The sequence below is a fragment of the Talpa europaea genome (genome assembly GCF_964194135.1).
Source record: "Talpa europaea genome assembly, contig: HAP1_SCAFFOLD_93, whole genome shotgun sequence".
Classification (NCBI taxonomy): Eukaryota; Metazoa; Chordata; class Mammalia; order Eulipotyphla; family Talpidae; genus Talpa; species Talpa europaea.
Window position 1 is genome coordinate 31,376 of NW_028168025.1, and position 13,541 is coordinate 44,916.

The 13,541-nt window shown below is 73.6% G+C and overlaps 4 protein-coding genes across 5 annotated transcripts; 1 reads left to right on the plus strand and 3 right to left on the minus strand.

Moving 5' to 3' along the window:
- The first annotated feature begins 965 nt into the window (after positions 1–965).
- STUB1 (STIP1 homology and U-box containing protein 1) lies at positions 966–2,913 on the plus strand. 2 transcript variants are annotated; one of them, XM_084259782.1, is made up of 7 exons: positions 966–1,156; positions 1,457–1,655; positions 1,734–1,899; positions 2,039–2,126; positions 2,245–2,301; positions 2,367–2,483; positions 2,559–2,913. In XM_084259782.1, exons 1-7 carry the CDS (start codon positions 998–1,000, stop codon positions 2,682–2,684), a joined length of 912 nt encoding a protein of 303 aa, XP_084115908.1. In that variant the 5' UTR covers positions 966–997; the 3' UTR covers positions 2,685–2,913. The 2 variants fall into 2 exon arrangements, with proteins under 2 accessions (XP_084115908.1, XP_084115907.1); XM_084259781.1 differs by having other exon boundaries at positions 2,367–2,913.
- Positions 2,914–2,932: 19 nt separating this feature from the next.
- Positions 2,933–4,356, minus strand: JMJD8 (jumonji domain containing 8; the record flags this gene model as incomplete). Its single annotated transcript, XM_084259759.1, has 8 exons — positions 2,933–3,013; positions 3,092–3,226; positions 3,301–3,368; positions 3,450–3,710; positions 3,785–3,881; positions 3,952–4,000; positions 4,082–4,171; positions 4,265–4,356. The coding sequence occupies 8 exons, from the start codon at positions 4,354–4,356 to the stop codon at positions 2,933–2,935; spliced, it is 873 nt and encodes a 290-aa protein (XP_084115885.1).
- A 254-nt stretch (positions 4,357–4,610) lies between these two features.
- WDR24 (WD repeat domain 24) lies at positions 4,611–8,435 on the minus strand (the record flags this gene model as incomplete). The annotated part of the gene is made up of 9 exons (XM_084259766.1): positions 4,611–4,779; positions 4,876–5,060; positions 5,132–5,472; positions 5,550–5,654; positions 5,737–5,858; positions 5,933–6,051; positions 6,445–7,117; positions 7,196–7,373; positions 7,955–8,435. 9 exons carry the CDS (start codon positions 8,433–8,435, stop codon positions 4,611–4,613), a joined length of 2,373 nt encoding a protein of 790 aa, XP_084115892.1.
- A 2,091-nt stretch (positions 8,436–10,526) lies between these two features.
- FBXL16 (F-box and leucine rich repeat protein 16) lies at positions 10,527–13,541 on the minus strand (the record flags this gene model as incomplete). The annotated part of the gene is made up of 5 exons (XM_084259780.1): positions 10,527–10,960; positions 11,272–11,335; positions 11,593–11,677; positions 11,925–12,433; positions 12,900–13,541. The coding sequence occupies 5 exons, from the start codon at positions 13,539–13,541 to the stop codon at positions 10,812–10,814; spliced, it is 1,449 nt and encodes a 482-aa protein (XP_084115906.1). The 3' UTR covers positions 10,527–10,811.

The following is a 13,541-nucleotide window of genomic DNA, read 5'->3' on the forward strand; positions in this document are numbered from 1 at the left end:
TGCGCGCGGGCCTCCCCCTCGCTGGGCCGCCAGAGGGGCCGCCCCCCCGCGGGGTCCCGGGGCCCCGCGCCCCCAGCGAGGTGCGTGGGCGGCGCGGGGGCCTCAGGGCCGCGGCGACCAGCGCACTCGGCGGGGCTCGCCGGAGGCGGGCGCGGGCAGCCCCCAGGGCCACTGCGGCCTCCACGCGGCGAGGGCGGGCCCTGACCCCGGGGGCCGCGGGCCGGCCGCGCCCTCGCCTGGACCCGCGGCTGCCGCTGCTCGGGCGCCCGGCCCCGGCCCGGCCCGGCGGAGCGCGGCAGGAGCCCGCGGAGGCCCGAGCCCGGCGCGCCGGCCGGGACCGCTGCGGGCCGCGAAAGACTCCGCCGGCGGCCTCGCCGGGCCCGCGGCCCTCGGGCGGGACGCGGGGGCGGCCGCCGAGCGCGCCCAGCAGCTCCGGCTCCAGCTCGGGCCCGCGCGGACCACGCCGGCCGCGCCCGCCCGCCCGCCCCGGCGTCTCGTGCTGCTCCGCGCGGCGCTCGACGGCCGGGGCAACGCCTGCCGGCGCCGCAGGACGCGCAGCGGCGGGAGTCGGGGCCCCGGGGCCGCCCCCCGCCGCCCCCCGCCGCTCAGGGCTCCGGCCCCCCAGGGCCCGCGCGCCCGCAGCAGCCCCCGGGGCGCGCCAGGACGGCGGGCGGGCGGGGCCGGGGCGGGGCGGGGCGGGGCGCGCGGGGCGGGGCGGGCTCGGGGAGGCGCGCGGGGCGGGGCGGGCTCGGGGAGGCGCGCGGGGCGGGGCGGGGCGCGCGGGGCGGGGCGGGCTCGGGGAGGCGCGCGGGGTGGGGCGGGCTCGGGGAGGCGCGGCCCGGCCGGCCCGGCCCCGCGGAGGCGCACGCGCGGCCCCGCCCCGGCGCGGCGGCCGGAAGTTCCGGCGGGGGACGCGGACCGCGGACCGCGGGCCGGGCCGAGCGGGTCGCGGGCGCAGAGCGGGCCGGGCCGGAGCCCAGCCGGGCCGCGCGGCGCCATGAAGGGCAAGGAGGAGAAGGAGGGCGGCGCGCGGCCGGGCGCGGGCGGCGGGAGCCCCGAGAAGAGCCCGAGCGCGCAGGAGCTCAAGGAGCAGGGCAACCGGCTCTTCGTGGGCCGCAAGTACCCGGAGGCGGCCGCCTGCTACGGCCGCGCCATCGTGAGTGCGCCCGGCGCCGGGGCGGCGTCCGGCCGGGCCAGGGGCGGGCGGGCCGGGGCGGCGCCGGCAGCGTCGGGGCTGCGGGCCCGCGGGCCCGGGCCGGAGCCGGGGGGTCCCCGCCGGCCTGGGGACGTCGCCCCGAGACCGGTTGGAGCCCGGCGCGCGCTCGCGCGGCTCCGAGGCCCGGCCCGCGGGGCAGGCGCGGCCGGAGGCGCGTTTGCGGCTTCCCGGGGCGGCCCGGCCGGGGGGCGGCCGGCGCGAGCGGGGCCTGCGCGCTCACGCGGCGCCGCCCGCCCGCAGACGCGGAACCCGCTGGTGGCCGTGTACTACACCAACCGCGCGCTGTGCTACCTGAAGATGCAGCAGCACGAGCAGGCCCTGGCCGACTGCCGGCGCGCCCTGGAGCTGGACGGCCAGTCCGTGAAGGCGCACTTCTTCCTGGGGCAGTGCCAGCTGGAGATGGAGAGCTTCGACGAGGCCATCGCCAACCTGCAGCGAGGTGGGCCTCGGGGTGGCGGGGTGCCCGGGCCGGGCGCACCCACCGGCCAGGAGTGACCGCGGGCTTCCCGGTCCCCAGCCTACAACCTAGCCAAGGAGCAGAGGCTCAACTTCGGGGACGACATCCCCAGCGCCTTACGCATTGCCAAGAAGAAGCGCTGGAACAGCCTCGAGGAGCGGCGCATCCACCAGGAGAACGAGCTGCACGCCTACCTCACTCGCCTCATCGTGGCTGAGCGCGAGAGGTGGGCCCCCCAGTCACCCACGCGGAGCGTCCGTGCGAGCATTTATTTGACAGCAGGGCGGGCAAGCAGGAGGGGTGCAGCCACAGCCGCAGGTGGGGTGGGTCCGCCCCACGTCTGACCAGCTCCTGGTCCATTCCAGGGAGCTGGACGAGTGTCAGCGGAACCACGAGGGGGATGAGGACGACGGCCACGTCCGGGCCCAGCAGGCCTGCATTGAGGCCAAGCACGTGAGGGTGCCCGGCCCACGCCCGGGTCTGTCCGCGGCAGGGGCTGGCAATTGCGGGGTAGGTGCCTGCACAGGGTTGGGGAGGGGAGCATGGGGCCCACGCAGCCGCTTCCTCACAGGACAAGTACTTGGCGGGCATGGATGAGCTGTTCTCCCAGGTGGACGAGCGCAGGAAGGTGAGCTGGGCTCTGGGGCCGGGGGGTGGGGGCCCCTCCCCCCCTGACCTGGCCCCCTGCTGCAGAAGCGCGACATCCCGGACTACCTGTGTGGCAAGATCAGCTTTGAGCTGATGCGGGAGCCCTGCATCACACCCAGCGGCATCACCTACGACCGCAAGGACATCGAGGAGCACCTGCAGGTGAGGCCGGGGCATGGGGGGTGGGGCGGGGGCGGGGGTGCCCACGAGCACCCTCTGATCACACTGTCCACACAGCGTGTGGGCCACTTTGACCCTGTGACCCGGAGCCCCCTGACCCAGGATCAACTCATCCCCAACTTGGCCATGAAAGAGGTCATCGACGCCTTCATCTCTGAGAACGGCTGGGTGGAGGACTACTGAGGCCGGGGTGCCTGCTCCACTGCGGGCGGCCTGGCCCAGGGGCCCTGGGCAGTAGCTCCAGCCTGTACATAGTGTGCGTCCCCGCCTGCCCCACCCATCCTGCTGCTGGGCCGCAGCCTCCCCTCCCCTCCCCTCTCCTCTGCCTGGGCCATGAGTAGCAGGGAAGGGTGGGCTGGGCTGAGGCCGCTACTGCCCCTGCAATAAAATCTGTGCGTGCTGCCAGGCGTGTGCTGCCGTGCGCGGGCTGGCTAGCCGAGGAAGGTGGAGATGAAGACGCTGGTGTCGAGGTTGAGCGTGGCGTGCCACCATCGGTCAGGGAAATAGAGCACCTGGGGGGGATGGGCACGGGGTTATTTGGGGGCTCCCCTGTGCAGCCCAGCTCCTGAATTCTTTCCCACCATCCTGACCTCTCCAGCCCTGACAGTGCACTCCAGGGGACGCTCGGAAGGTGCCAGGGCTGGATATGTGTCCTGGAGCCAGGCCAGCGTGGTCTTGTTGGGGTGGAACTCTGGTGTCTTCCCAGGCGGGTACAGAAACCAGCGCTGCAGAGAAAAGGATGGGGTGACCTGTGTTGTGTCTAGTGCACCCCACACTTCAGCCCCCACCCTGTGCTGACCTTGCGGCCGTAGATCACTTCCGAGAACCCGGGCCCGTGCCAGTGAAAGGGCACCCCAGAGCCGGCTCCTGTGGGTCAGTTAAGAGCTGCTGGTGACCAAGCCCCCGCTGCCCCACCCCTCCAATGCCAGGCCCCTGCGGGGCACCCACCTGCAATCCCAAAGCTGTAAGCAGCAGTAGTGCCCAGCAGACCGAAGGGGGGCGGGGAGTAGTGCTGGAACAGCGCTGCCCACTCGGTGAAATTGTTGTCCCCAAAGAAATACAAGGTGTCTGCAAGCACAGAACGTGAGGCCCCGGGACCTTGCGCGCCTGAGTCCCGCCCGCCCCCCGCCCCCCGCTCACCGTTGCCCAGCGAGGCGGGGTCCTGGGGCCGCAGCAGCCGCTCCACGTACTCCTGGAAGGGCAGGTCCACTGTGGGGAAGGGGCGGTCAAGACTGGCGCCCGGCCGCGGGGCCGCCGCCGCCGCCGGGGCCGCGCGGGCTCACCTTTGCGGTAGGAGTAGGTGTTGGCGGTGCTCAGGCGGACCACGCGGTCGCCGAACGCGGCCAGCAGCCGCTCGCGGGAGCACAGGGCGCGGAACCGCTGCGGGGCGTCAGGGGAGCTCAGCGCGCGCCCGGCCGCAGCCCCGCGGGCGCGACGGGCGGACACTCACCGCGTTGTCCGTGAGCGCGGGCAGGACCACGGGCCTGGAGAAGGCGTAGCTGCGGGGACGCGGAGTCAGGCGGGGCGGGGCGGGGCGGGCGGGGCGGGGCGGGGCGGGCGGGGGCCGGGGGGGCACGTACCGCTGCGCGAACTCGGCGTGGGTGAGGCCGGGCCGGCGCTCCACGGTGCAGCGCTGCTCCTCGGCCGGCGCCCCCGGGCCGCGCCCCCGCCTGCGGCACAGCGGTCAGCACCGCCCCCGCCCCGCCCGCCCGCCGCCCGCCCGCCGCCCGCCGCCGCCGCCGCCGCCCGCCGCCGCCGCTCACCACCCGCCGTCGCCCGCGGGCCCGGGCCGCGCCGGCGAGCAGAGCCCCAGCAGCGCCAGCAGCGCCAGCAGCGCCCGCGCTCCCGCCGCCATGACGCCCGCCGGCCGCGCGGGGCACGCCGGGAGCGCCGCGCCCCCGAGCCCGCCCTGGCCGGCCGCCGCGTCGCCATGGCGACGACCCCCGCCGCCCGCCCCGGAAGCGGAGCGCCGCGCTTCCGCCAGGCCGCCCGCGGCCCGCCCCGTTTCCACGGCGACCCGCCCGCCCCGAGACGCCGGCGCAGGCACAGGAGGCAGGAGGGCGACAGGCGGCTCAGAAGGCGGCTGCGCTTCTTTATTGCCCGCGCGCGTCAGGAGAACTCGCACAGGTGGCCGCAGCCCGCCGGGCAGTGCGAGCTGCCCTCCAGCCACTTCATGATGTGCTGCAGGTGGCCGCCGTGGCTGCAGCCCTGGCACCACACGAACAGCCCCTTGACCACGTGATGGCAGACGGCGCACATGCTGGCGCAGCGGTGGCACCTGCGCGGGAGGGCGCCTCAGCGGGGTCCGCCGCCCGCCCGCCCGCCTGCCCGCCCGCCCCTGTCGCAGCGCCCCGGCCCGCCCGCCCGCCCGCACCTGTCGCAGACCCAGCCGCGGCTGCTCATGGGCCGCTTGCAGTGGCTGCAGTTGACGTGCAGCGTGGTGGAGGCCTGGTTGAGGCAGCTGACCGCCCGGCTGGTGCTGAGCTTCACCACCTCGTTGGACACGTTCCAGAGGCAGAAGCGCTGCAGCAGGTCGATGTAGGACGTGTACCAGTGCTCCTGGGGGCACACAGGGGCTCAGCCGGGGCGGGTGGGCGGGCGGACAGGCGGGGCTCCCAGCGCCCACGCACCTGCGTCTGCTCGTCGATGTCCCTGCGCACGCGCTCGCCCAGCACCACCAGCACCGACACGGCCATCTGCACGTCGCCCTGCTCGGCGTAGAAGCGCAGCATGTCACACACCAGGGAGCTGAAGAAGTCGGGGGGCAAGCGGCTGTCGTGCAGCGCATGCGAGACGGAGATGAGCGAAAAGGAGGGGTCCGCCGGCGCCAGGGAGGCTGCCTCTGCCTCGCTGCCGCTCACGTGCGGGGACTCGGCCTTGTCCTGCAGGTGCTCAGGCCCGGGCGGTGTGTCCACGATCTCGTGGCGCAGTGGGAAAGCCTCCTGGGGCAGCACGTACTCGGGCTCCTCGGCTGGGGGCGGGGGCGGGCAGGGTCTGAGCCCAGCCAGGGCTCGCCCGCCCCTTCCCCCGCCCCGCCCCCCCACTCACAGTGAGCGTGCTCTGGGTCCAGCAGGTACAGCTCGTCATCCTCGCCCTCAGCGTCCCCCAGCAGGTAGTCGGCCGGCACATCACTGCCCTCAGTCTCCTCGTTGTCTGTGCGGCCAGGGAAGGAGGGCGTTCCAGGACGCTTGCTCCACAGTGCCCCCGCCCCACCCCCACAATAGTGCCCCCCTACCCTCGTTGGTGAGGAGAGTAGCTGAGGAATCCAGCAGCGCGGTGTCACTGCGGCCATCGCCCTTGCTGCGGTCCAGCCGGGCCTCGCTGCCCAGCCCTGGGGTCACATCCTTCAGGTTGAAGCTGGGGGCAGGGAGGGCAGAAGGTGGGTAGGCCCCGACCGCACTCCTCTGGGGAGAGCCACCCCCAGTGTCTACCTGTTCACCAGCTGCAGGCCGCAGGCGCTTCCCTTGCCCATGCTGTGGTTGAGGCTGGTGGCAGGCACCAGGCCGGGGCTGCAGTAGATGATCCGCAGCATGGTCCAAGTCTGTGCCACCTAGGGGCGGGCACCGGTCACTCAAGGATCCTGAGCCCCCAGCGCACCAGGGACGCCCAGGCTGCCTGAAGAGACATAGACCTTCAGGGTCCAGCTGCCCCAGAGACCCAATGTCTGGCCCACCCTATGTGGGGAAGCCAAGACCCACAGGGAAGACAAGAACCCCAGTCCCCACCTGTGGAAGGGCAGGAGGAAGTGGGCAGCGGCCAGCATGGCCTCTACAGGCTCTTGGAGAGGGAAAAGCAGACATGGCCCTGAACAGGGACTCGCCCTCACGACGCCCTGACCTGAGTCTGGGCCTGGGCTCCTCAGCTGCCCGCCCCACCCCCGCCTGCCAGTGCTCAAGCCTGCCTGGTCGCAGTCTAGGGGACAACCGCGGCCCAGCCCGCCTACCTGGTTGCGGCCGAGCTCCCGCGCCACCTTGGCGTTGTGGTCACAGAGCTCAGCCAGCGGCCGACCAGCCAGGGCGTAACGCTCAGCCGTATCCACGAACCAGCTCATGCTGCTGCCGCCGGGCTCTGTCTCAAAGACACTGAGGGCGCTGGAGGCCAGGCCCGAGAAGGGCTCGGCAGGGTCTGGCTTGCGCTTGAAGAAGATGGGTTGGCGCCGGTCACCGGAGTAGGGCTTGCGCCCTGACTCTGTAGCCACGAGGCTCTCCTTGGCAGCAAAGGCCAGGTCCCCGAAGAGGCCGTAACAAAGGCCCTCAGGATTGGCACGCTCCACAGGCTGGCTGGCATCCCGGAACAGGTGCTGGCACAGGGTGCTGTCCTTGGAGCCAGACAACAGGAAGGAGGGATCGTGCGGGTGGCGCCAGGCGATGCCCGTTGTGACGTCGCGGTGCTCCTCGAACATGGCGGCCGGCACGAAGGGCCGGCGCACATCCCACACGTAGATGTTGTGGTCCACCATCATGGAGCAGGTGGCCAGGTGGTGGCGGCACTCGGGCCGCCACTTGACCCGGGCCACGGAGGCGATGGTCTGCACGCAGTGCACCTCCTTGGCGCGGTGCGTGGTAACGTCCCAGACCTTCACCATCTTGTCACGTCCACCTGTGGCCAGCCAGCCCCTGCAGAAGGGCCGCACAGCCTCAGCGTCGAGGGCCCCAGCGCCCGGCGCCCCGCCCCACAACCCCACACCCCCACACCTGTCGTCTGGATGCCAGTCGCAGCAGAAGACAGGCCCGTTGTGTGCCGTGAACATCCGTTCGCAGCGGTCAGGCCGCCGGATGTCCCACAGCTGCACGTTGCCATTCTCGAAGGTGGAGGCGAAGGTGAAGTAGTCCCGGACGCTGAACTGCACGTCCCGCACGCTCTCCGACTGGCCTGGGGGTTCAGGAGGGTGAGAGGCCGGCTGGGTGCTGGGGAGGCTGGTGGGGGGGACCTTGCCGTGGCTGCAGGCGCCAGGCCAGGAAGTCAGGAGAAGGTTGTGGACACCCCCAAGGCTGCCCTGGGGCGGGCAGCAGCAAGGAGAGGCTTAAGAGTGGAAGCAAGACTGGGAGGCGGCGGCCACCACCTCCTGCCGGTCAGCTCTCCCTGGCTGTCTGCCGTCAGTCGTGGCAAAAGCTGTGATCTGGACTCAGGATGGGGCATAAGGCCCACGGGGGACCCGACGATGTACCCCACTTCCTGTGCGAGGACTCTGGGGGTCCAGTCCACGTCCTGCTGGAGCAGCCTGGAGCTCTGAGGGGATGGAGAGGAGGCAGCGAGACCAAGCCCTGCTCGGCTGCCCGCTCCTCCTCCCTGCTGCCCCTGGCCTTCCCCTCACGCCTCATGGTGTCCCCTCCCCATGGCAGGCAGCCACCCCTTCCGCTGACCCCCACCCTGGCAGTGGGACTCAGACAGCCCCTTCTCCAAGAAGCCCTCTGGGAGCACCTGGAGCCCTGCAGCGGACACCCGCCGCCTACCCGAGAAAGTGCTGACGGAGTCCTTCCTGCGCAGGTCGAAGCACTTCATGAAGCCGTCCTGGGAGCCGCTGAGCAGCATATGTGCCTCGGTGGGGTGGAAGCAGACCTTGTTCACCGTGCGCTTATGCTCCGTGAACAGCTGGTCCTGCTTGTTGCGGGAAGGTCGGCCCAGGTTCCACGTGACCACCACGCCGTTGGTGGCTGCAGTGGCCAGCAGGTTCTCGTCGATCTGGTGCCAGACCACGTCGGCACAGCTGAGGTTGAGCGAGGGCTTGCGGCCCACGCGCAGGTTCAACTTCTCCACGAACTGCTCCTCCTCAATGGCGTAGATCTTGAAGATGCTGCGGCCCGCCACGACCACCTGGGCGGCGTCCTTGCACACGCTGATGGCGTTGGCCGGCGCGTCGAGGTGGCAGTACATGGTGCGGCCTGTCAACGCAGTGCCCGCCAGCGCCGTGGTCACGCGGGCCATCTTCTCCATGGCCGCGCCGGTGGGGGGGCCAGTCGGTTCGGACCTTCGCGCTGCCGGGTACCCCGGGGCTCAGGCCTGGACGGCGGCCGGCCCCTGACCGGCCGGCTGGTCACCGGGGGCGCTGCGCGGGGCGTCCGTCAGCCTGACCAGCCGGCTCCGTCACCGGCCGGGGTCAGAGGCGTCGCAGCTGTCCCAGGCGGGCCCGCGCCGTGTGCCCTCTGGAGACCCCCCGGGCCGCCGCCCACCCCGGCCAGCGCCACCCCCCCGACAGCCAGCCCCGAGCGGTCGGGCGCCTCTGGTCGGTCCAATCCCGGCGACGAGGCGAGGGGGGCCTCCGGGAAGGCCGGCGCGCCCGGAGGGGCGGGACGGGGTTCTCGGGGACGGGGCGGGCCCCGGCCGAGCAGGACCCTCCTCCGCGAGCGCCCGCGCCGTCCACCCGGGTTGCCCGCCGGCCGGAAGCGCCGCGCCGGAAGCAGCCCTCTTCGGCCCCCCCTGCCGGAAGTGGTCCCTCCAAGGCGGCGCTCGCCGGAAGCGCGTGCCCACGCGCCTCGCGTTCCGGGGCCGGGAGGAGCCGGGGCGCTCCCGGGAAGAAGGGGCGCCTGTCGCTCGGGCCGCGCCCCGCCCCGCCCGCCCGCCCGCCCGCGACCCTCGCGCCCGGGTGTGCGTCCTGCTGTCCTCGCGCCCTGCAGGGGCCTCCGGCCGCCGCCCGCCCCGCCGGCGCCCCTGGGCACGAAGCGCCGCGCTCGCCGGGGCTCGGAGGGGGTCACGCGCGCCCCGGCCCCCCGGAGCCCCCCGGCGGCCTGCGGGACCTGGCGGCGCCGGAGCTGGGGCGCAGAGCCGAGCCCGGCCCCGCGCGCGCCTGCGCCGCCGGGCTGCCCGCCCGGGAAGGACTCGGACGCGCGTTTTTACAACTTTTTTAATATATATTTTTATAAACAGGTCACGTGATAAAATAGCACAAGAAACACTTACCAAATATAAGGTTATATCTTCCGCATATACAGGAGAATGAGGTCGTAATGTACAATAAGAAAATGATTTGGGGGGTTGGTGTGATTTCCTCTCCCCTGGCTTCGCCTCCTGCCGGGGCCGGGGCCGGGAGCCGCCGCCGGGCGCGGGGCGCGCAGCCGCGGGGTCTCCGCAGCGGGGGTCTCCGCAGCGCGCCCCCGGCTCGGGCTCGCCCCCCCCCCCCCGCTCTCTGGCAACTGGCTTCTCTTCTCCAACCAGGCGGGGGGTCCCAAGACCGGGTGTGGGCGCAGTGTCCCCTGGGGCTCGGGGTTGGGATGGAAAGGGGTCCCCGCCCCCCTCAGCAGCTGCCAAGGTGCCAGCACCCACCACCCCGCCCAGTTCCCGGCGGGAGGGGCCGCTCGGGCCCGCGCGGGCAGCGGAGCTGGGAGGGCGGCGGCTGCGAGGGGCCTCCCGCCTCTGGGCGCCGCGCGTGGGCCCCGGGAGCTCGGCGCGGCTGCGGGCACGGACCGCGGGCCCGGGCGGGGGGCGCGGCTTCTGCCGGGCGCGGACGCGCCCCGCCCCGGGTGCAGGGCCGAGCTCGGCGGCCTGGGCCCGGCTGGCCGCGGGGACAGGGGCGGGGCCGCGAGGACGCGCCCCCGGCCCGCCGGCTCTGAGGGCGGCTCCCGCCGCTTCTCCCCCTTGCGGGGCTGGAGCCGGCTCGGCTAATTCGGCCCGTGCCGAGGCCGCCCCCCCAACTCCGTTCTGGCCCGGTCCGGCTCCAGGGCCCGTCCGCCTGCGGGGGGTGGGGCGCGCCGGGCCGCTCCTCGCGGGCGCCGAGGAAGGGGCGGGCGCCGGGTCCGGCTGCGCGGGGCGGGGCGGGGCGGGGCGGGCACGCGGGCTCCTCGGCGGGCCATGGCTTTGGCGGTGGCCTGTCCCCTCGCTGCCCTCGGAGGCTCCAGGCGGTGCAGTGGAAGATGTGGGCAGCCCTTGGGCTCTCCCGGGCCCCCTCCGTCCCCTGGGCCCTGCCCGGGATGGGGGCCAGCGGGGAGGCCGAGGCGGGTGTGGCGGGAAACACGGCCAGGACGATCCGGGCGCCCGCGGGGCCGGGGCCGGGGCCGGCGCCGCGCCCCGGCGGGCGGGCGGGCGGGCGGGCGGGCGGGCGGGCGGGGGGTGGCGGCGGTGCGGGGGGCGGCGTGCAGGCGGGCGCGAGGGGCATGCACAGGGTCCCCGAGAGTGCTGCGTGCGAGGGGCTGGCCGCGCCCGCCGCCGCGCCCTGGCCAGGGCGGGGCTGGGGGGGCGGAGGCGCGAGGGCAGGGCTTTTCCTCGGTGCGCCCGCCCGCGCGCGCGGGGCAGGGCTCCCCCAAGGGCCGGGCCGGAGCGGGGGCCCCGCGCCCCGCCCGGAGCAAGACGGGTTCCTGCGACGGGGCGGGCCCCGTGCTACTCGATGACGAGGCAGCGGGGCAGGTGCTGCGAGAAGTACTTGAAGAGCTCGGGGGTGGCGCCAGGGCAGTTGGTCAGCTCCAGCTCCTCCAGCTCCTGCAGCTGCACCAGGCCCGACAGCCCGGTGGTGGTCAGCAGCGGGCAGCCTGCGGGGCGGCGCGCGGTGAGGCGGGGGCGGGGCCGGCGCGGAGGGGCGGGGCCCTGGCGGAGGGGCGGGGCTGGAGGGCGGGGCCGGCGCGGAGGGGCGGGGCTGTAGGGGCGGGCCCTGGCGGAGGGGCGGGGCTGGAGGGCGGGGCCCTGGCGGAGGGGCGGGGCCCCGGCGCGACTGGACGGCGCCTGTTCGCACCGCGCAGACTAGGACCTGGTACCCAGGTGACCGCACCGCGGACCGGGCAGGGCAGAGTCGGCCTAGACGGGGCTGGCTGGTCATTACCCACAAGGTCGGAGGGGCCCTCACCTGCCAGAGACAGGAGACGCAAACTCCGCATGGCCAGGAGGTGCTTCAGCCCGAAGTCCTGCACCTGGGGGGGCGAGTTGGCGATTCCCGCACGTGCTGGGGGACCCCGACCCCTGTACCCCAGCCCCCAGCCGGGAGGCACCTGGGAGTGCTGGCAGGACTCTAGCCGCCGAGTCCCGCCGCGTGGGCCGCTCGGCGCCAGCTACCCCGACTCCCTTACGGACGGGCCGGCCGGGGGCAGGTCAGCGGACTGCCCGGAGGGGGTTTCCCCACGCCCCCGCACACCACCCGGCCTGCTCCCCTTCCCCCGAGGCCTGGTACCTGGCAGCACCATCGCAGGTAGAGGCTGCGGAGGGACGACATGGTGGACAAATAGCTGAGGCCAGTGTCCGTGATGCGTACACACCTGCGGTTGCAACGGAGGCGGCTGCCCACCTGCGGCCCCTCCCCCGCCCCCCACCCGCGGCCTCTCGCCCGCCCAGGTGCCTCAGCCCCGCCCCTCCCTCCGAGGCCGCCGCCCGCAGCTCTCCCGCCGCTCCACCCCTCCCGTCTCTGGGCTGCACCCACTCGGGTCGACGCTGGTCACAGCCCACGCTCCGCTCCAGAGAGGGCCCCCTCGGCACCCCACCCGGGGCCGGGGTTGGAGGGCGCACCTGTCCAGCACGAGCTCCTCCAGGCGGTGCAGGTCGCAGGCCACGTACTCAAGCGCCATGTCGGTGATGCGCGGACACCAAGAGAGGTCGAGGCTGCGCAGCTTGCGCAGGTTCTCGGCCACCAGCTCCACACCATCGTCCGTGACCTTGGAGCAGCCGGAGAGGCTGAGTGCCGTGAGGTTGGGCAGGCTGTGCACCACGTTGACCACGCCGTGGTTGGTGATCTCCCAGCAGGACAGCAGGCGCAGCGTGTGCGTGCTGTGGCCCTGGCGCGCCGTGAAGTAGGCCAGCGCTGTGTCCGTCACATGGTAGGCCTGCAGGCTCAGCTCGGCCAGGTTGGGCAGCAGCTGCGAGATGGCCGCGATGGCGTCGTCCGCCACGTTGATGCAGTCGCTGACGCTCAGCGAGGTGATGCGGGCGCTCAGGCTGGACCACAGACCCGCCTCGGTAAAGTCGTTGCAGCCGGACAGCTCCAGGCGCACCACCCCCTGCATCTGCTCCAGCATCACCTGCGGGTGTGGGCGGGTTAGGAGCTGGGCGGGGGAGGCCGCCGGGGCCTCAGAGGGCGGCAGCTGCGCACCAGGAAGGGTGCCATCTCAGCCGCATCCTGGGCGGGAGTGAGCCCCGGTGGGCAGGCCCTGGAGCTCTGGGAGTCGCGGGTGCGGGTGAGCATACCTCCTGCACAGGTGCCAGCCCGCCTGTCGCGCCCTCTGCCGGCGCCCACCCAACAGGCCTCACCCGACTGACGGCTTTGCTGTCTGTCTTGAAATCCTCGATCGTCTTTGAGTAAGGGCCCCGCATTCTTGTTTTGGGCTGGGGGCCCCCAGATGATGTAGCCAACCCCGCTCCCCCCATCAGAGCCATGAGCCCCCCGGGGCAGGGGCACCCCCTCAGCTACTCTGCTTTCTGCGCTCCCGCCCCCAGCCTGGCCCGGCACTAGCCAGGCCTGTCCCTCCGGAGCCAGCAGGGACGCACCTCCAGGCCGGCGTCCGTGATGGTGGAGCGCTTGAGGCTCATGGCCTTGACGCCCTTCTTGGAGAGGGCGTAGTTGTCGATGAACTCACAGATATCCAGGTCGGAGACGCCCACCAGGCAGAAGCCCTCGAACCCGCGGGCGGCAAAGCCCTGGAGGCTCACAAACTCCTTCTCGCCGCCGGGCAGCACGTTGTACAGCTCCTTGGCGTGCAGCACGGGCGTGAGGCCCGCCCAGAACTTCGGCTGGTAGAGCACGCGCCGCCAGGCCTTGCACACCTGGGCCAGCACGCACTTCTCGCAGGCCGAGAAGTACCAGAAGAGGCCGTTGAGGATCTTCTCATCTGTGGCCAGGGGGGGCCGCTCCAGCAGGGGCCCGGACGCCGGGGTGGAGGCCGGCCCGCCGAGGGAGAGCCCCGCCGAGGGGCACAGGCCCCCGGCCAGAGCGGCGCGGGGCAGTGGCACGGCCAGGCTGGGAGGCGGGAGCGTGGGCGGCGGCGGCTGGCAGGGCCGATTCTTGACGGCGGGTGTGCCTTTGGTGATGCTGGCCGCGCCCGTGCTGCTGGGCTGGCCGGGCAGCCTCACCAGGCCGTTGCGGGGCAGGCACGGGGGCTTGGGGTCGCCATCCACGCCCGGGCTGGACAT

Bases quoted from the DNA above. Each gene is read 5' to 3' on its own strand.
- STUB1 (XM_084259781.1), top strand. From the start codon at position 998: ATGAAGGGCAAGGAGGAGAAGGAGGGCGGCGCGCGGCCGGGCGCGGGC. The intron at 1,157-1,456 runs GTGAGTGCGCCC...GCCCGCCCGCAG, and splicing joins CCTGCTACGGCCGCGCCATC to ACGCGGAACCCGCTGGTGGC. The intron at 2,302-2,366 runs GTGAGCTGGGCT...CCCCTGCTGCAG, and splicing joins AGGTGGACGAGCGCAGGAAG to AAGCGCGACATCCCGGACTA.